A 22,779-nucleotide genomic window follows, 5' to 3' on the forward strand; every position below is an offset into this window, starting at 1 on the left:
TTTGAAAATTGTTCATAAGATCAAGGTGATTTAGGTATATTTTTTAGGGTCTTTTAATTTATTGAACTCCTATTCATTTGCTTGAAGTTATTAACCTTCTTTGATGTAGATCTATAAGTAAGTTTATGTCTTTTGTATATTCTTAATCCCTACTCTTTTCTCTATACTTTTGTATATGCTTCAATGTCTTCATGTTTATTGCTCTCATCATCCCCACATGTTATTATTTCTAATTACAAGATCTAAATAAATCTTCTAACACTCAATAAAATGATTAGATAATTAATTTAGGAACCCAGTAATATGCTTGCTTAAGAACATGTCACTAAAAAGTAGCATTTTATGTGTTTAATGGACCAATCTAGACTAATCTTCTTAGGGTGTTGAAATTGGATTGCTTGGTTTTCTAATTCCATAAAAATTGATATAATCTATTAGGTAAAGCCAGCAATAGAAGAACGTTATTCCTGATCATGTTCGTACCTTCACCCTCCGAACTCAATTTTTGGTTTAATGACCAATGATGGAGTCATGATGGGAAAATCTACATTGGATAAGTCCCTATGTTGTCCCTAAACTTTCCAAATATATCCAATTAGGTTTATGATTTTTGTTTAAAGACTTGTTGGCAACTTCGTAACATTTTTCAATAAAACCCTTCAATGAGGTAGTCAAATAAGCGATTACACCGTGTAGGCAATAAAAACATGCCTATACTCGTAGGGATTTGTAGAACTCGTATATGAACCAACACAAAATGGATGTTCATTTCAACATGTTTGGTACGTTGGTACTGTACAAGATTGTCAGTTTAATAAATAGCGTCGACATTATCACAATAAACAAGGGAGGCCAACAAAAGAAGACAAGGTAGCTCAAGCATATTACAAAGCCAACATGCTTCTGCAACAACATTTACGATACTTCGGTATTCAGCTTCGACACTCGGCCTAAAAAGAGTAGCTTGGCGTTCGGACGACTAGGAAATCAAATGATCACCTAGAAAAGAATAATACCTGGAAGTTAAACGACGAGTGTTGCGACACCTATCCCAATCCATATATATGTATGTGATCAAGCGAGTCGAAATAGAAGGATATAAATGTACCCCATGATCAATAATGGTGCCCTAGATGTAATGCGGGATGGTTTTTAATGCATTAAAATCAGGCTCATTAGGGTTATGCATAAAAAGACAAACCTATTGTACTGCATAAGAAATATTAGGGTGAATAAGAATAAGGTGCTGAAGTGAACCTACCAAACTGCGGTAGAGAGTAGGATCTTGAACCGGGGGAACATAATCAACACCAAGTCTGGACTTAGTATCCACATAAGTAGCGACTGGCTTACAAGTGCCTATATGAGCACTCTTTAGAATTTATTGAGCATATTTCTGCTGAGAAAGGATCATGCCAGAGGAAGATCGTGTAACACAAAACTCAGAAAATAATTGATAGGAGTCAAATGAGACATACGGAACTCAAATTAAATTTCAATTGAAAAATGAGAAATTGTCTAAGCTCATCAAAAGACGTGACAAGTACAATATCGTTAAAATAAAGAAGAAATAAGCCGTATGGAAGCCACAATGAAAAATAAATAGAGAAGCGTCGCTTTTGGCACCTACAAAACCAATCATCATAAAAAATTGCAAGCCCTCGGTATCAAGTCTGAGGAGCTTGGTCGACTCCCTTGTTTATAAATAATGGGGAGCTCGTCCGAGTCAGTGACCCCCAACCTCGCCTCCTTATAAATTGTCTGAGGAGGTGAGGGGGATGGGAATAACGTTGGTGTCGACTTTAATAACTTACCCCGACCCCTTGGATGCACCCAATGCGGTCTCTCTCCCGAGCTCTTCATCAGAAGTGGAAGAAGAGGCCAAGGGCATCATTACCTATCTTTGGGAGGTGTCCCTAGCCTTTCCTTCTTCGAGGATCTTCTTAGACTGGTACTTGTCTGATGGTGTAGTTAGGATAGCCATGCCGAGGGAGGAAGGCGAGGCATCAACTTCAGGCCAATCGGAGTTTCCGGACATAGATCTGAAGGGAGGTCCTCACACATGCTTCCCCTTGCCTTCTTTGATGAAGGCCCTGAATGAGGATCTTCGGGGCACGAGTGCAAGATTTCAAATAAAGGACCCCTTCCACCTGGTCCGACCGGAGGTGTACCACACGATTCGAACTCCGCTTCTCGGTTGCACGGCTGCGTACTACAAAGCCATGGAGATGGGACTCTAGTTTCCCTTAACTCCCTTCATCAACGATCTTCTGAACGCCTACAGACTCTCTTTGGGTCAAATTCCACCCAACTCTTGGGGAGCCATCCTCGCTGTGCAGACCATCTGTGAGGTAATCGGAGTGAGGCCAATTGTGACCTTATGACATCATATGTACAAGTTGGTAGAAATGATGGCAGGTGAGAACTATCCAAGTTGGTGGTGCATCCAGGTCCGAAGGGGTTACCAAATCGTGTTAAATCTACCCACTTCCCAGAAAGGATTCCGAAGGGAGTTCGCCTTCTTTTACTATGGTGGAGACTAGGGGGTGCCAACCATCCGATCGACGCCTGAGCTTAATCATGAGTTCAATTTATGAGTTCCTGAGCTGGATGATGAAGAGGTCGTGGCAGCTTGTTACATGCAGCTTGAATCCAAGATTGTGAACGGAGGGGAAATTTTTGTAACTCGCAATTGGTTACCTAGTTGTCGCCTTTTTAAGAATGAACATTTCCTGGCTGCAATGGGATTGAGATCGGCCTTTCCCAAGGGTAATTGGCAGAGGGGGTTTGATTTTCACACGTGACGATTTTTTTCCTTGGTATTTCTCTAACTTTTCATTTTGTTTTGCAGAACCTTCACTTGCCTATTTTACCGAATCCGATCCAGCAATGGTTGAGCGACTAACTTCTACATCTCTCAAGACGGCTCTGATCTGAGCCGAGTTGGGGGTAAACACTATGAAGAAGCATGCCGCCCTTAAGGTATATTCTACTGACTCACCTCTTTGCATTTTGACCTATTCTATCTAATGAATTTGGCTAACTTTTTGGAAAACCTGAGACCTCGCCAAGCCGAAGCCGAAGAAACGTAAGGAACGTTCTGGGAATAAGGTGGCCCAGACTAAGAAGGCTCTGGCTAAGGCTCGGGCCGAGAAGGAAGCGGCCAAGAAGGCCAAACTGACGCCCTCTGCGGAGGTTAGTAGTCCTCGCGTTGAATCTCGAGCCGAGGATACTGACCTCTCTCTCCACTCCTCTAACTTCGGACCTCGGGGGGAGTCTTGGATATACCCCTTGGTTTCCTTCTCCTAAGCGGCCAGTCGAGGATCAGATTGCCGAGGCGGTCCCTGTTCCATTTACTCAGCTGAGGCACTCAAATAAGAACAAGAGGGTAAACCAGGCTATGAAGATCATCTGCACCGATACCGACTAGGAGCACATCAACATGACTCTCGGGAAGAATGAGACAAATGAGATTTACAGCTTATGGCTCGATGTAACTTTATTTCTGTTTTGGTTCTAATCGACACTGTGCTTTGACATTTTTTGTTCCGGATGGCCAATATTGCAGAAACCGACAGGCTTTGTTTGATGAGGTCGAGGACCTGAGAGACAAGTCTAGAAAGCATTTCGACGAGCTAAGCAAGGCCCTAAACGAGAACAAGATTGCTGAGTCAAAACTTGATGATGCTGAGAAGGCCATCAAGACAGACCGAGAGAATATTAAGGACGAGCGCGACCAGTGGAAAAAGACCACTACAAACCTCATTCTGGCTCGAGACAGAGCCCTTATTGCTAAGGGTGATGCTGAAGCTAAATTGACTGAGGAAGAGCAAGACTTAGCCAATGTCCGCTTCAAACTAAAGGTTGCCGAGGGGAAAATTGTGGCGGTCGAGGAGAGAGCCAAACAGTCAGAGGAGCAATGGTTCGCTGAGTGGCAGACCACCCATGCTTGTGACGATTATAATGTTGAAGTAGGTCATAAGTCCCAGGGTGAGGATGAAGCACTAAAGAGGGCGTTGGTTGCGACTTGCCCTTCTCTGGAATGGAATTATGTATGGTCTAAGTACGAGGAGATGTATTAGGCCGAGGCGGAGGAGATTTGGGCGCAGATTGCTTTGGAGGAGGCTGAAGAGAAAGAGGATGATGACGACGAGGAGGATGAGGCGATGAATGAGACGCTTGAGGTCAGCGAGTCGGCTCAGGGTAACGAGTTGATTGGCAACAGTTCTGCTGCGGATGCCCACACTGCGTCCGGCCTTCCCCCTCCCCTTAGCTCTTAGGCTTGTCCTCTTTGTATCTAGCTTTTTCTACTTTTGTAATGTCTTCTTTGCCAACTCTTGTACTGGCTTGCTTTTGTAACCGCTTGGCTTATCTTTAATTAGATATCATGGGTTCATTCCATCTCAAGTTGTGTTTGTTATTTGCAATATTATTGTCTTCTAGGTATCTGCCTGACTTGTTCTTTTTTCTGACTAACTTATTTTGACCGACTAACTGGTTAAGTTATAAGCCTCTGCTTGAATAACAGGTGCATTGAGCATACGATTTTGCCTAAGCTTTTGTTTTCGACTGGTTAAATCATAGTTGCCCGACTGGTTACGTCTTTTGCTGAATTGCGCTTTGTTTGCTTTGACTGGTTAAGTCATGGAATTTGATTAGGACAAAATATGTCTAACTACATTGATGACTGGTTAAGTCTAGTAGTCCAACTGGCTACAAAATGTCCTGCACTATTACACAATGTGCTTGACTATTGCATAAGCCTCTATTGCAATTAACAAACATTCAACACATAATCTTTTAAGGTTGTCTGCGTTTCAGGGGCGGGCCAGGGGTACACCTTCCGGGGATTCTAGTCGAAATGTGCTTGGTTTGATTACCTCCCCTATTTACTAGGTTTTCTCGAGTAATTGAGGATAGAGGTCTTTGGACTAGATTTTCTCTCTTTCACTTTCTCTCTCACCTTTTTTTTTAAAATTCTAATCCATCTGAATAAAAAATAGAACTATCATACTCCCTCTGTCCCATAATATAGTGCCTACTTCATTTTTTGGTGAATCAAACTTTAAAATATTTGACCGAATATTCTCATTCGTATATATAGAAAAAACATATTCAGGTGGGATCTTGTTATATTCGTCTCAATGTGTAGTTTTATAATATCAACCTTTTATATTTTTTATTAATACGAAATTGAAGAAATTAAAGGTTAAAATTACCTCTTGAATAACGTATAAAAAAGAAATAAGCACTATATTATAGGACGCAGAGAGTAATTATTTTGGAAAAAAAAAAAATGCATTTTTACTAATTTTCAAAAGAAGAAAGGCGAAATAAGTGGAGAATTCAAAGTAAAGACACATGGGTTTCCACTTGTCAATTGTCATTAACTTCTATGGTTAATTGCGTCTTCATGTTGAAGATGACGAGGAGTACTTCAAAGTACTGATGAGGTAAGGTAGAGTGGGGCCCTAGTGCCATAAAGATCGCACTAGTAAAACAATAGAATGCCGTGCTCTTTCCGTATACCGTACTAGTCGTACCGAGGAGAGAGAAAATCACAATGAAGTACAGACAGGAAGGGACACCTACCACCGACTCCCTACAGTTTTTCCTTCTAATTTATGCAACGCCAAAAGGATGTGACAATAGCAAAAAATCAACTTTAATAGTCTTTGGGCCCCACTTGTTAGGCGTCACTCACGCTGCTTTCCACCTCTTTCTTACTTCACAAAAGAATATGCCATAATCAATTATCAATGGCCGTTACTTTCCAACTATATTTTAGTTGTGAACGTATAGTTCAACAAATACTCCTTTTATTTTTCTAAGAAAATATGCATGCTTTATGGTTTTGCATTATTAGCATGATTTTTAGGTCATGTCATATGGAGTACAATTCAAAAAAAATCTCATTTCATTCCTTTCTAATTACCACATATTTCCCTCGTTTAAATATATATGATACAATTTGAATTTTGTATTATTCATCCATTTTTAGGGGCGGATTCAATATTGATTATTTTTGAAAAGAAATTAGTAATATTACCACCATTTTTCTAATCTACACATTTACTATAGCATTTCACCAATGATGTTCCGGAAGGATTACTTTAACCAATGATGTACTCTGTATTCTGTATTTTGGGAGCTAGAAGGATTATAATATGGATATTAATATGGGTATTATTGATAAGTTTTATTATATTATATATTCTCAAGGCTTATTTAGGATTATTATTGTATTAGTGGGCCCATAACTCGCGGATTTAAGTTCAGTTTTCGCTGGCAATTATTAGTAACAGTGATCAATTGAGTAACTGGATTTTTAAGGCTTGACATCAACATTTTATAGTTTTTACAAAAATAGATATTATTGTTCAAAGAGTTATATTGACAAGCGTGAAAAGGTAAAGTGTAACTATTAAAAAGAAAAGGAGGGAGTGTCATAAACAGAGGACCTTGTGGACCTAATGGATTTACATTAACCAAGTAATAAATCTCTAACACTTAGATGACAAGATTAATATATATATATATATATATATATATATATGTGTGTGTGTGTGTGTGTGTGTGTGTGTGTGTTGTGTGTGTGTGTGTGTGTGTGTGTGTGTGTTGTGTGTGTGTGTGTGTGTGTGTGTGTGTGTGTGTGTGTGTGTGTGTGTGTGTGTGTGTGTGTGCGTGTGTGCGCGCGCGTGCGCGTGTGCGTGTGTGTAAATAAGAAGAAGTATAGTATAATATATACTTCCTTTGTTCTGTGTTAGTTGCAACATGTGGAAAATCAAGGAAGCCACAAGTTTTAAAAACGGAACACTAGTGATAAAAACATCATTGGATCCGGTCTAAATTTAGGATACTGATCCATTTTTGGTATGGATCCGATGGGCTCGGATCAGTTAACCCTCAACTGATCCGGTCAGGAGGAAAAACCGAATCAGTTGGTTGTAAAAACTAATCCGGTTTTAACTCATGATCGGATCAGTAGAGGTAATATATAACAAAAAAAAATGATCCATGCACTGAAACACATTTGTAATTGTGAAACGAATAGGCCATGAAACTGAAAACCCTACAAAATTTACAAATTGAATCCATCAAAACTAACCAGCCAAAGAACGAAGTAAGTGGTCGAAGTTTCAACAAGGTGGCGGATGTATTGGCCAAGACTAGTAGACTTTCGGATATTAGTAGCATTGTAACTAGGACTTTTCCCCATCCCCCTAGTTATTGTATGAAAGTATATCTTGAGGATTGTAAGTCATTATTTAATACTCTAAATTAATCTAGTTGCTTTGTTCACCAAAAAAAAAAAAAAAAAAGAACGAAGTAAACCAGCGACACAAAATTAAAAAATTTAAAAGAACCAACCAAGAAACGAAATTAACATACACAAATTTACTAACTTACAACATCAACGAAATTTACAAAATCTAAAATATGAAATTAACATACATGTGTTTTTACTTACTTCCATCTAGGGGTGTGCATCGGTCAAGAACCAGAACTAGCTAGACCGGTGGACCGGAATCCGGGATTTTTTTCGATCAGAACCAGAATTTTTCCAGTCATGTCCGATCCTGGACCTCTTGGACCTTTTTTTCCAAAAAAAATCTTTTTTATTTTATTTAAATATATTTATAAATTATATACATTAAAAATTAACAAGTTTAATAATAATAATCCTAAATGAATAAATAGTAGTTTTTAAATTTCTAACTTTCTATCTTTTAAATTTTTTTAACGTATAAACTTTTTTTTTTACTAAAATAATAGAAATTTCGGTCCAACCGGTCCAAATCGATTTTTTTTCGAATTTAGACCAAATCGAACCGGTGGACCAGAATCCTGTTATTCGGTGGATCGGGAGAATCTCCGTCCGGTCCAAATTCCGGTCTGGACCGATTTGTGCACACCCCTACTTACAACATGATGTGAAATTTAAATAAAACTCAAGTTACAATCTATGGACGAAATTAAATGAAATGATATAAACCTAAAATACGAAAAAACAAATAAATCAAACAACAGCATGAGGTGTGACTAAGCCTAATATATCTCGAGTGAAAATTAAATTAAAATAAATAAATACACACTACAAGGAAATAGGTTTTGGGCAACAAAAATATTCGTCGCCCAATGGGACAATTTCGTTGCACAAAGGTTTGGGCAACGAGATTTTTGCGCGCCAATTTCGTCGTCTAAGGCTCGACGCCCTTTCCATTTTAGGCGTCGAATATCATGTTCGTTGCACAAACTATAGTTTGGGCGTAGAAATGCTTTCGTTGCTCATAATGCTATTTTGTGCTACGAGTTTTTTATATCGTTGCCTAAACTTGACACAGTTTTGGCAACGACAACTTAACTTTTGTTGCCCATATTATGGAACTTTGTGCAACAATCACTATTTGTCGTCGCCCATTGTGTGTTATAATCTTACCAGAATGCTATCTTGGGCAGCAACAATTTTATTGCCCAAAGTAATTTGGGCAACGAACTGTTTTACATAATTTTAAATCTCACGCTTTATTCAAATAACAATGTATAATACTTAATTAGTTGCCCAAAATTTCATATATAAGTATATAAACTTATTAAAAACAAAAGTATGATATAATAAAAGAAGTATTCATGGAATAGCAAATTGTAGACACCCGGTGGAGTCAAAATAATCTTCAAATTCAACATCCGACGTAACTTGAATATCTTACAAAATTCAAAGTAGATCTAAAAAAATTAATTAACACTACCCATTATTTACAAAGAAATTCACATAATTCAAGCTTTGTCATACTTCATATAGCTTTCCTTCGCTAATTTGGGAAGATAGCCACGACCCATTGTTCCTGATAAAAGCGAAAACGTCAAAATTAGACACCCATGTGATAAAAAAATGGAGGGGGGGGGGCAAATGACCTTTTTACTCTTCCGTCCTAAAAAAAATAATATGTCCAGATGCACCCATCACTACATCACTAAAAGTGAAGATTTTCTTTCTTATCTAATGGACAGTTGTGGAGTCTGTAAATAGACAAGCCACAACTTACATAATCAATCCTAAAAATTTTACAAATATTTCAATGTTCTATTATGCATTATAAGTTCAGAATAGTAGCACAAGGTTCAATATCTAGAATTTTCAAACATTACTCATTATTCATTCTCAAGACCCCAACTTGTTGCACTAAGACATAATAATGGAAAAGTGTTAATTTTATAACTAACACACTAGATAATTCTTGTACTAACTCACTCAAGAGCTAGTTGGTTCAGCCAATGATCTTCACTTATGTGAATCTTAACTGGAGTTTACGGAGCTAGTAGTGGGGCTAGATTTGAGTTTTTTAATTGCATGACATACTTTCCATCTTTCTACCTCCTGAGTTCATTTTCCATAGTGTCTAAAAGAATCCTCACCCACAAGAAACATCATCTTTCCAGTTGAGCAAACGCAATACAAAAAAGTAATTTACTCTTACCCTTCATTGCTCGAACACCATCCTTTTTAAGTTGATCGTTCTGACTGTCCTCTCCAGGTCCAACTCTATTTGACGAGGTTGCTTCATCTTTGCCTTCAAGATTCATCTCTAAGTTCTCTTCTTTAAGCATGCTGGGAACTGAATCTGCTGATAATTTAATTTCCAAACAGACACCATCTCTAAGGTCATTAGGGTGTACATCTGTAGAAAGACCAGTACTATCATCCTTGACTATCATCTCATTTTACATCCCAGTATGCAAGATGTCTTGGTGCTTAGTAACAGTGGAAAAAAGTCGTTCCTTCTGATCTCCATCCTCTTCGTTGTTGGAGTTAATTGAAAGATGCTCTAAAGCTTCTTCAAGACCAAAGCCATTTGAGGGACTGACTTCACCAGAAACACTGCCCCCATCAGAGCTGCTACTGTATATGCAATCTGGAGGAGATAACCATCCTTTATCTTCGGTAGACAAAATGTTCGCACCCATTAAAGTTTCATCCTTTTCTCCATCAGGTTCTTCTTCCAATATATCTCCATCCATGTCATCATACTCAGAGTAGCTGTTAATGAGGTCCTAAAAGCTCAAGAGCTAAGAGAAATTTACTCAGAAAAGATGAGTCTCATTATCATTTTTTCACATTTAGGTTCAACGCCAAATATCTTTCCTTCCCCAATGGCATTTATGTTATGAATCACATTTCAAAGATATCTAAAGGTATCAACAACGCAATAATGAAACCCCTATAATGCTGTAATGTTGGTTGGAACAGATAATGCAACAACCCAAATTCCCAGATTAATGTTCTCCTTACAGTTTGCTGTTTAAGCACATAATATCCTGCATTTTCTCATGTTGTCATGCTGTTGCTTATTATACGGAAGGAGTAAAATCATTTTGTCTTTTGAATTATATGTTGTTTCATACTTCTGAAATGAGTAACAAACTCACATAGTGTTAATAAACTACGTGAATGATTATCACAAAAGAACTAAATCGAAACACACGGTTCGCTGAAATTCAATTACTTCCACCATTAATCGGCCAAAACTCACATCTAAATCCATCATTATTGCGTAAACAATCAAAATAGGCAAGAATTCGGCATTTTTCTCAGTGAAGATATTGCTAACAACATATTTGACACTTTGATCTACAATAATTCAACCAAATCATCCACAAAATCATATAATCATCCACAAAATTAAAATTTTACCAGAAAAAAAATGGAGTAGAAAATTACCTATACCAAGATCTGGATGTATAATTGTTATCTTCAACTTTGGGTTTTCCTTGTTCAACATCTTCGTCGACCACAGACAACACTGGAAACCAGTAAACGAGAGGAGAGGGAGCACCGGTGGTTCTGCTTCGCCGCAAAGAAACGAGAGGGAAAGGGATATTCGTCGGACAACAGTGAAATCGGAACGAGAATGAAGTCGACGGACAACAGCAGATTTGCCGGCGACAGGAAGTGCCGGAGAAGTCGTCGGACATCAGCAGATTCGCAGGAGACGTGCGAGTGTTACGGCGGACCGGAGAGGGTGTCAGTTGAGGAGGAGATGAGCAGTTGAATTATTTTTTTTTTTGACAAGTGAGCAGTTGGAGTCTCGAAGGAGTGAAATACGTGATTTCGGGGGAAAATATTAGAGTGGGTTTCTTTTCATCTATTTTTTTATTTGGTTTGTGCAACGAGACATAATTTGAATTGGGCCACTTATTATACAAGGGCAATGAAATATATAGTTTCGTCGCCTAATCAAGATAACGGGCAACCCAAAACTTATCTCGTCGCCCAAATATGAATTTGGGCAACAACAATGATTTTTGTCGCCCATAATTTACATTATGGGCTACAAAATCAGCTCGTCGCCCTTGTTTTCAACAATGGGCCACGACATTCTTTTTTGTCGCCATTAAGTTTCAATTCTGTCGCCCAAAACCTATTTTCTTGTAGTGACATAAGGAACAACGTTGAGAGGAGAGGTGGTGAGCGACGACGAGAGGAGGTGTGATGTTAGCGTGAGCGAGGATGATGGTGGCGGAGATCTGGTGGTGAGAACGACAAGTGATTGAGAAAAATCTAGAGATGCGAAGACGGAGACACAAATAAGGTAAATAGATTTTTGAAGATGATGGTGCTGAAGATCAGGTGGCAAGGATGTTGTTGATGATGATGGTGGTGGATTTAGGAGAGAGGGTGGATAAGAGAGGGAAGAGGAGATGGGTATGATGAGAGAGGGGAGGGAAGAGGAGAGGGGTTTTAGGTTTGAGACAGAGGGGTGGGTCGCTAGTTTGAGTGAGGAAGAGAGGAGTTGAACTGAGTGTGCAACTATGTGCCGTGTTAATATACATGTAATATTGAATAACTGATCCAATTTGTTGAACCAGATCAGTTAACAGAAAACCGAATCGATTTTCTATTAAACTAATCTGGTTCACTACTGAACATGATTAGTTACTCAGCCCAGTTGTGTTGCCCAAAAGTTTGGGGATTTACAAATTTTGTTTTTTAAAAAATCGGATATGTTATCTTGTGACATAAAACCTTTTTTCTTCCACTAGTGAAAAGTGATAGAGAGAAATCACAAGAAGGACTCATGTGAACATATAGAGAGCACATTTCTAATAGAAGAAATGTTATAACTAATTTGTAACTTTTGGAAAAGGGAAGTGTTGCCATGAAATTGCAACGGGAGAAGTATATTGTTTGAACTCGTAACATATAGAATATATTACCTTAATTTGTAACTTCTGGAAAAGGGAAGTGCTGCAATGAAATTGCAACGGATCGGAGGAAGTATAGTGTTTGAATTCATAGCATATAGAGTATATTACCTATAGAAACATTTATATGAATACATATAGTTTTGGTATTGGCATCTAAATTATAATACATCCTCCGTATCTATTTAATGCAACAAATCCTTCGGGATTAAACTCCTATGCAGAATTTCTTTAGGGTTGGTTAACAAAAGTGAGGGCAAGTGTTTAGCTTAATTAAGCACCACTACCAGCTAATGTTGCTACCACCTACTGCCACCATCTAATCAACCACAACAAGCAAGACACCTCGAGGCACCACCAACACCATTGAAATGCCACAACACATCATCACCACCAAAACACTACCAACACCATCGAAATCCACCACCATAACCCAATTTCACCACTAACACCACCAAAATCCACCAAATAACCCCTTAAATTTGCCACCAACACCACCGAAATCCACGACCAAACCCCAATTCACCACTAACACCATTGAAATCCATCAAATAACCCCTAAAAACACCACCATAAATCGCAAACCACAGTCCCAACTACCGAATTTCGAAACCCCAAATAAACCAAAAAAGAGAAGAACAAGAGATGTGATGGTGAAGAGACTGAAGAGAGGGAGATGAAAAATTGAGATATGTTCGTGGTGGCGGTGGTCTTGAGAAGATCGAATTGGTGGTGGTTGGAAGGAGATTTGGTCGAGGCTGTGGTGACTTTGGGGTTTTGTCATGGATTTTGGTGGTTGCAAGCTTGTCGCGATAAGTTTGGCGACTTGTGGTGGAGAATAGAGGAGTAAATACTGGTGGTTCCAAGGCAATAAGTGTGGTAGTGGTTGGAAGGCTTGTGGCGGTGGTTGGGTTGATAAGGGTGGTGGAGGTGGTGGTTGGTGGTGGAAGCTAGTGTTGGAAATTGTTGGATAGAAATGGTGGTGGTAGAAGATGATATAGATATTGAGGTAGGTGGTAGAAGAGGAGAGAGAGTGTATGGTAGGTGGAGGAGGTTTTTTTTACGGTAGGTGGAGGAGGTTAGTATAATAAAGATTAGATTATTTTTGTTATTAATCAATTATGTTATATAATATGAGGTTTTAATTCTTAATGAGGGTCATTTTGGTAATTGCATGTCAAAAAGCCATACTATAAATGGAAAGATAGAATTTGTTTCTTTTAATTTGAAATTGTCAAAAACGAAAATTGTGCATTTAAAAAGAAACGGAGGAATTGTGAGAGGATTGTAAATTAAATTATCCTCTATGATCATTATAAATCGTACGTGGTATAACCAAATCCTTCTCAGATAATTAAAATATTTTCAAAATTAATTTTGTTTTCACCAATTTTCAAAACCCTTTTATTTTTACGAAATTGTGAGAGAATTGTATTTGTACATGCTGCAACAATTATATCATAAAATTCGCACATAGATAGACACACTTATTAGTTGTTACCAAGTTAAGCTTGACGTAGTGATAAGGAAAAAAACCTTCCAAACTCAAGGTTGGGAGTTCGATTCTCAGTAGGAGCACTTTAAGAGAGAGTTTTCTCTTATCATTATTCCAATCTTAAAACTATCTTACAAAAAAATCCAGGGCAAGAAAAAGAGAAGATTGACACACTTGTTTTGAAAAAGTTTTGAACAGAGTATGTTCGCTGATCCGCAGTACTAATGAACGCGGATAAGTTGGTTGGTCTTCGCTTTAGTTCATCATCACTTCAGTCTGTCGTATTAATAAATACGAGTAGCGCGTGAGATATCTTAATATCAGTGTATCACGTTGTGGTGTATTTTTCTATTTATTAATGCAAAAGGAAAGAAAAAGGGGAGCGCAGAAACATAAAAACAGAAAGGGTCAAGAGGAAGGAGTTGGTCATGACTCATTTTAAAGTGTGATGATTAGGAGTTCTTTTTAAAAAATTGGCTAAGCTGAGTATGAAAGCACCTCCTATGCGTAAGATCACCCACTCTTTCGCACAAGTGGCTAAACAGAAGAATATCCAGCTTTGGTTTTCATGATATATCTATAGACGGAGCTAATTCTTTTGTCAAAATAGTTATATAGATAGGTACATAACACCTTAAAAGAATAATATTAGTTAGATATAATTCTTTTGTCAAAATAAATAATTAATTATATAGATAGGTGCATAACACCTCAAAAGAATAATATTAGTTAGATAAAATCAAGTTTTCAATTATTAGATATCTTGTAAATTCTTTTAATCTACATAGTTTGATTTTCACGTTTGCTAACACGGAACCTCTATCATTAATATTTATAAGTATGTACAAGTAAAAGTTATAGAAAGTTGATAGTTGAAAAATATATGTCGAGATAAATATAACAAAATACACATGGCTATATTTCCTTATATATAAATTATAAATGTTGTCAAAATGAAGTATGTGAATAGTGTCAAATTACAAAGTGTATAGATAGAGAGAAACCAACTATTGCTTAGACTGCCTATCAACAGGCCCGGCCCTGAGCCTTATTTGAAGGAGCAATGGCCCAGGGCCCACGCCTCCAAGGGGCCCAGTTTTAACTCATAAAAATATAATTCGCTGGCGAAAATTTGGAGACGCGTGAAGAACTGAAGAAAGAGAAACCGCTGTCAGTTATTGTCAAACCCAAATAACACACGCTTCTTCATCTTCTCCATACAACTAAAGTTATTTTCTTCATCTTCTCCATACAACTAAAGTTTTTTTTGCAATTTAAATAAGGAAAAAATGCATTTGTATAATGCATTACTCATAAATTTCACTCTCAATCATTTGAAATTATTAAGAAATTTCAAAATTAAGAATTATATTTGGGAATTTCGGACGACTGTCGATTGAAAATTGCCGGATGCCGTCGAGTCTTGTTCCGGTTTCTTTGCCTCACGAGTCACTAAGGTGGTACAATCTCGTTCCGGCGTTCCGAGGTGTTCGTGGTTCGCTGTTGCCTCAGCCCTTAGTGGCTTTGCCTGTCGGATCCCTTACACATTGGTCAAGGTTCTATCAGTTCATTATCTGAAATTATGATTCTGTGAAAGTTTACTTATGTGCATATTCTCTGAAATTATTATTTCATTTCATTATCTGAAACATTCTGTAAAATTATCATTTTATTCTCTAAAATTATCATTCTGTAAAATTATCATTTAATTATTGGAGTGTTTGATTTATTTTCTTATGTGCAAATATGTTGCCAAAAAATATTTATCTAGAAGTGAAAAAAAGAAGAAAAAAAAAAGTTGTTGAAGAGTTACTAAAATCACATCAATGTGCTATTTACAGATTTGTTCTTAAAAATGTACTTCATGAGAATTAAGACCATTTACAAGCTAAATTGCATATGTTTTTAATTTGTTCTATTATAAATTGCATATATTTTTTTAATTGTTCTTGTATAAATTGCATTTTTTTAAGGGGCCCCAATCTTCTATTTTGCCTAGGGCCCCAAAAAGTTCAGGATCGGGTCTGCCTATCAAAAGTATTAAGTGGTCGTTTGGTACACAAGAAATTATATATGCAATAGAGATTCCCATTATTTTCAGATTTAGGTAGTTGTTTGGTTGACAGGAAATGAGAAAAATGGGTGCAATGAAATTTTTTGAGAATTTGAAATTCCCACAAAATGAAGTAATTTATTTACCTACCCTCCCCTTGGTCACTTATAATTCCTACATAAATTCCTATAAATTACAACTTTCCTTATGACTACCAAGAAATTAAGACTAATTCCTAGAAATTTCATAAAGGAATTAATTTCCCACAAATTGTAAATTCCTAAAGGAAATTTCATTCCCACTGCGACCAAACAAGCACTAAGTACTTCTAAAAATTATTAAGATCGATAGTACGTATTTTATATCTACCCATTAAAATATCAACCCCGGCCCGAACGATATAGAGGTCCTATGTTGATATTCAAAAATAGGCCCCTATGTATAAAAAGTTTAAAAGCAAATTGTTTTTCAACTACTCCCTCCGTTTCCTAAAGATCTTCCCTCTTTCCGTTTAAGGGTGTTTCCAAAAGATCTTCCCTCTTTTGCTTTATTCGTTATTTGGCAAAACAAATTTCCCTATTTACCCTCTCATGTCACTATCATATGGTCCACTATTACATTATTAATTCAATTTTACTCCATTTCTCTCTCCTACTTTAACCCCTTTTTATTTGTTTATTTATCTTAACCCCTTTCTCTCTCCTACTTTACTCACACCATGCCCCACACAACTTGATTTTCTTTGGTATCTGTAGGAACAGTAAAAGTGGGAAGATCTTTAGGAAACGGAGGGAGTATCATTTTCTTTTTACGTTTTTCATGCCTGAAATCTATACTAATATATCAAAAGGCATTCATAAGAATGTCAATGTGCCATGTGGCACTCTCCTCTGAGGTTCTAATGCAAATGCTCTATTTTCATGTCAAACCCTCAACTAAAAAAATTATATTGTATGGCTAGAAGGTATCGAACACGTGATCTTTGAAACGGAAAGTGAAAGCTTAACCATTTGATCCAGCATAACATCATTGTTTAATATTTCAAAATAAAATATAATAAGGTCTTGTAATTGTATCTCATTAAAAGACTACATAAGTAGTTGGATACCTAATACATTAATGATAATGATAGTAGACTATTGTAGACATAAATTCTTACTCCAATTTCTTGTATTCTTCAAATTATGACATCAATTTTTTTCCTTACAAGACAAAAATTTACGAAAAGAAATAATTCGGGGCATCGCCCGGGACACTCACTAGTTATATTTTATAAATCGAGAAGACATAATTAAAATAACTAAACAATCCTCCGACTCCCTCTTGTCGAATTTGGACTCAATTAACTTCTTTTTTTTTTTTTTTTTTGCTAAGCAAGAAATAAGTATTATTTCACCATGAAACTAACTACAACCAAAGCTAACTCAAGCCTAGTTCTTATCATGCACATAAATCTTTGAGGTAACACCAAGCTAATCCTCATCATGTTTTTGATAATATTTTGACATTCTATGATCAATCAAGAAGAAGAAAAAATTCAACCAAAGGACCTCAAATTATGGTAAATATATTAGTCAATCAGAAAATGAGCATAGATAAATCAAAATTCGACCAGCACAGAAACATTTTATCTAATCTCATTCATATATTCAAATTGGATGATTAATTAAGAGATATATGCTGTAAAAAAGAGCACATGAAAATGAAACTCTAATATGGTAAATATATTAGTCAATCAAAAAATGAGCATGTCTGTTGAGGCGTACTACCGCAAATTCATCGAGTTATGATGAGATTTACTCCTGAAATTTCCCCTACTGAGGATGCTAAGGCCTCAAGTTTGGAACTAGGACTTACCTTAACCTGCAAGGAAGACTGGGGGGGAGATACCTTCACCTCTTTAGACCATGTTTTTGGCAAGGCTGCTCATTTATATGCCATAAGAAAACGAGAGGAAGGGGGTAAGCAAGGTGAAAAACGGAAGGAGAATCCAAACCCCAAGGTCCAAAAGTTTGAAAAGAAACATCATGGGAACCAAAACAACCAAAACTCCCAAAGAAACTTTAGTAAGGGACCCAATAACAACAACACTCGCCCCCAGTAACACTAACAACCGCAAACCTAAGCGTGTGTACAGGTGTAGGAAGTGCCCAAACAACCATCCTAGGAGAGATTGTGAGGGTAATAAGGTGGAGTGTCGTTTTGGTTATAAACTGTTATTTTATTGAAAAATAGATGTGATAGGAGTTACTAGTTAGTAAAAGTATTTATTTTAAAAAGAGAGAATATGGACCAATAGTTAAAAAGTAGAATGATCAAAATAATAGCGGGTCATATCCCAAAATATAAGTGTAAAGAGTATTATGGGACGGAGGGAGTAAAATTAAGAAATAATAATAATAAGATGATGATGACTTGAAAATTTAATTAATGGAATATAATCTCACCCAACAATATGAATTAATTAAGAAGCATGTATAAATAAACAAGTGGTTATTAAAATAAAGAAAAAGAATGGCATGAAATGAATAAACAAGTAATTCACACATGACAAAATGCCAAATCATAATTTTTTTATTATCATTTTAATAACACAAGTTGCTGATTTATTTTAGGGTAGTATAATCCATGTTCCAAGAACCTTCTATAGATATATATAGGTCCAAGCTCATGTCTCATTTTCACCTCACACAAAAATACCCCACTCTTTCCTCTTCTTCTCCTCTCTCCTTCCCGTAGCTCCCTCTCTCATGCTGCCCTCGCCGGAGACCATCATCGGCCAGCCATTAGGGGAACCCCTTCCCGTCGTGCCGCCCATACACATATGGGAACATCAAATAGATTGGATGAAGATACTATAGGATCAATTTTGGATCAAACCAAATCGAGGTATGATTGGCTCTTTATTATATTTAACTGCAAGTCATCCAAATATTGCTTTTGGTGTAGGTCTATGTGCAAGGTTTGAAGCAAATGCGAAGGAATCTCATCTCACAGCAGTGAAGATAATCCTAAGGTACCTCAAAGGAACATATGATTTGAGCTTGTTCTACTCAAGAAGTGAATTTTGAGAGAAAACACAACTGTGGCTAGTTCGAGATCATGAGTTGGATAGTTTTGTTCATGAGGTTTGAGTTATCGAGAGGCATATGCTATGACTTTCTCGTTTTGCATTAAGACACATCCTCATGCTTACTTGGAGGCATCATTATCTACGACAAAGCCATCGGTTTCAGAAGGAAGAGTAAGAACAAGGGCTAGGTGAGACGTTTCTTCAAATCTTGAAAAGCGGTTTCACATTCACTGCTCCTTTCTGCACTAATAACTAGCCACATGAACATAATACTAATATATTTTAATTAATGCACTAATTCAGCAAATCCAATATTTACCTAACTACTTGAACTAAATATTAATCTAGCTAAGTTCATCTATAATTTAATAAACTTAATTAAGCCATGAACTAATTGAAAAAGGTATGCAAACATACCTCTATGTTTCAGTGAAGAAACAATTTAGGAGAGGAGGGAGATATAGGCAACAGGGGCGACGGTGGTGCGTCATTGTGCTGACAGGTTTGCGGTGGTTGCGGTTGTTGCCGGCTAACAGGGTAGGGACAACAAGCAAGCAGGGGAGGAGAAAATAGGAGCACGAGAGCAGGGGCGCCAGAAGATGGTGGTGTCAGCACGATGCTGGTCGAGGTTGAGGCAGCTCGATGCGGTGGTTGTAGGGAAAAGCAGGAGCTGAAGCAGGGGAGGGGGAAATACCGCGATAGGAGAGAGAGAATAGCGGGTGGAGGAAGAGAGAGGGAGTGGGAGTCATGATGGCAAAATATACATTGGATAAGTCCCTAAATTTATTCCTAAGATTTTTCAATTTCCAAATGGATTGATCAGTCTTCCTTTAAAGACTTGCTGATGACTTCTTTATTTGAAAATATTTTTCAATAAAACATTTACAATGATGTAGTCAAATATGTCTTCATCTTACGTAGGCGATAAAACACGCATACAGTTTGCCACATTCCTAACAACCTTGCTGAGTACCTCCACCATACTTAGGCTTCTTGCCATGGTTTCTTTTAGTGAAATTGTTAAAGACTCCTTTGACTTTCCATCCTCCACCATGTTAACAGTGGAAGAACTAGGATTAACTTCCTTTTGTCCATATTGAACCCCGATGCCCTCTTCAATCAGAAGATGAGAACCCAATTGTTCAACATCGATCCATATAATCTTTCTTATGTTTAAGAGAATTCCAGATGTCTTTCCAGCTAACTAAGTGGCAATTTGTCAATAATAGAAGAAGTGAAAAGATCTCATCCATGCTTATGTTGTGTTGTTTAAAGCTCCCTTAAATTATTTGCATTTCATGAAATTGCTCCATCAAAGGCCTGGAATAAACCATTATAAAATTACTACCTATGTCTTAGAAAGATTCAAACACTTTGCGACACATAGTTTAAGGTGCTAAGTTGTAGTGTGGTTATCAAATGTTATTTTATTAAGAAAGTAGATGTGATAAGAGTTGGTGGACTATTTTTTATTCGATGAGAGAGAAAGTTGGATAGCTTTTGATTAATAATGGTAGAGTGTGGGCCAAAGGAGTGTAAAAGAAATAATATAGTAATAGTTGAACCAAGCCAAAAAATATAAGCGTTGAAACTAATTTGGGATATACATATAGTGAAAGTGTTCAGACTATTTGGGAACGGAGTTAATATAAAATTTACTAACAAAAAACTTCTTGCTAGATGCATCTTCGGTCATGTTTTGCTTTCTAGTTGATCCCAAAGAATCATAGCGGGCCCTATAAATTGATAAATATCATAATAAAGCATCAAACATACCATTAAGAATGTAACCACGACAGGCGTAATCGTCAATCTCGCATATGATCCTCTTCCTAGTTGCTTATGTGGATTCATTTTCTACTTCCTCGGGCTTTGGAGTGTTAAGGACATACGCCACACTAATAGATGTAAGAAGAAATGCATTTTCTTTTATCATCTTTTAAAACTAATGCCTTCGAACTTTTCAAGTTTGTGAAAATTTGTATACATTTCACGAATCATAGCCATATTTAAAGAAAATTATTTTAGATTTTTAGAATTTATACAGTGAACAAGGGTCTAAACAGTGTTCTTGATTGCACTTTTTCCGAAAGCAATATTCCGATCCTGCACTTGAACACGGGTTACGTAGAAAGTAGAATTTACTTTCGAAATACAAAAAAAAAAAAAAAAAACAACAAAATTCCGACCTAATATTTTTTCGTTTTGGTCCTTTTGGAGATGCAGTTTGAACCTCTCTAGTTACAAAGTTGAGCATGTCATACAAGACTTATGGGACATCAATCTCGGAAGGAGTGTGCTTGAACTCCTTACAAAACGAAAATTAAACCAACTCCTCTATTTGTATTACTACCTTGAGTAAGAATAAGCAAAGTTGGAATGCTCGACAGTTTCGTAAGAAATCACAATTATACTCTTCAATTAATTTTTTTACTTTTATACGCAGGAAATAACTTTATTCATCTAATAGATAATTCATCTATCAGAATTACACATACTAACTAGTAACTCAACATTGGTAATAATTTATTAATACTCTCACCGTCTCAAAGTAGTCTAAACACTTTCTTCTTGTGTTTAAATTAGTTTGAACGCTTCCATTCTGACATGATCTCACTATAAATATAATATTTCTTTTATACTCTTTTGGCCCACACTTTACCTTTTATTAACAAAAAGTTACCCAACTTTTCTCTCCTCTAATGAAAAAAATCCCACCAACTCCTACCACATTTACTTTTTAAATAAAATAACATTTGATAATCATATTACAACTTATCATCTTAAAATACGTGTCCTAATAACAGTGGCGTATCTAGGAATTTACTCATGGGGGTACAAATACGTAAGTAGTTAGACTCGTTAATTTTTTTTTTCAAAAGAAAGCTTTAATAACATTTTTTTCTCCCTAAGTTTAAGTAAGAAAAGCAGTTGTTTAAGTATATTAATGAGGAAATTTTTTTCTCCTTAAGTTTAAGAAAGAACTTAGATATAATTGCTAAATATTTAAGTGTTCAATGTTTCAATTTAAATAACCAGATCTTAAAAAATAAGTTGTTCAATTTAAAAACATTAGTTTAAGTATATAAATGAGGAAAATTTGAAGGAAAAATAATAGAGACAAAATTATTATTTCGAAACTTTTCTTTTTGTGAGCTTATGAATTTGTAGTTGCAGAGTAATCTTACTTATAAATTTTTAGTTTCACACTAATAGCCATAGGCCCATAGAGAGTAGTATCTAGTAGAAGTGTTGAAGATAAATTAAACATGAGTCAAAGGAGAGTAATTAAAAGCAAAAAAAGAACTTTGTGGGGTTTTAAACTCAAGACCTCCTCATGAATTCATGGATATTTCTTTTCCCTTCTGTTACCAACAAGATAAACCTCAACATATTGATTTGTTTTCATTATTTTCCAGAAATAATGGGGGTACAACTGTACCCCTTGTACCCCCTCTAGATCCGCCTATGCCTAATAAGTATTCGGATCTTTCTAGTATGAAAAGAGTAATTTTTTTTAATGATCTACTAGAATATTTTGCACGCGATGCGTGCTTGACTTTTTTTTTGAAACAGAAACTCGATTTTTTTGGGCATAAGAGTCAAAATTTGAACATTAGACATACGAAGTATAATTGTTTTTAGTTGCAAAATTTGATTGGCTTAGTTTCTTTCACTTAAATCTCTCAACAGTCTTTTTGTTTTTTTTTTACTTTTCAAAGTTAAATTCTATGAACAAAATATAGATTTATTGAATTTATTTCTAATATTATAATTTTTTAGTTGATTTTTGAATTAAGTACAGTACTTCATAAAGTGTAAAGAAAGTGGACACTTGGATTTCAAGTCAATTTTTTCATAAGTTGTAGTTTGTAAGTGAATTTTTAAGTTTTTGTAAAGTTTCCTCATTTTAGTGATTTGCATAACGTAAATTATGCAATTTTATGATTTTAG

General features: G+C 36.3%; 1 protein-coding gene across 2 annotated transcripts; it reads right to left on the reverse strand.

Annotated features, from left to right (window-relative positions):
* Window positions 1-8,612: 8,612 nt before the first annotated feature.
* Window positions 8,613-11,347, reverse strand: LOC109134483 (hypothetical protein). Of its 2 annotated transcripts, XR_007271119.2 has the most exons (3): window positions 10,721-11,347; window positions 9,480-10,068; window positions 8,613-8,846 (listed from the first exon to the last, which is right to left on the reverse strand). XR_007271119.2 is itself a non-coding variant. In XM_048638889.2 (2 exons), exons 1-2 carry the CDS (start codon window positions 9,715-9,717, stop codon window positions 8,779-8,781), a joined length of 306 nt encoding a protein of 101 aa, XP_048494846.1. In that variant the 5' UTR covers window positions 9,718-11,346; the 3' UTR covers window positions 8,613-8,778. The 2 variants fall into 2 exon arrangements, 1 of the variants encoding a protein (XP_048494846.1); XM_048638889.2 differs by having other exon boundaries at window positions 9,480-11,346.
* Between the last annotated feature and the right edge of the window lie 11,432 nt (window positions 11,348-22,779).

The sequence above is a fragment of the Beta vulgaris genome, chromosome 2 (genome assembly GCF_026745355.1).
Source record: "Beta vulgaris subsp. vulgaris cultivar EL10 chromosome 2, EL10.2, whole genome shotgun sequence".
NCBI classification, from domain to species: domain Eukaryota; kingdom Viridiplantae; phylum Streptophyta; class Magnoliopsida; order Caryophyllales; family Amaranthaceae; genus Beta; species Beta vulgaris.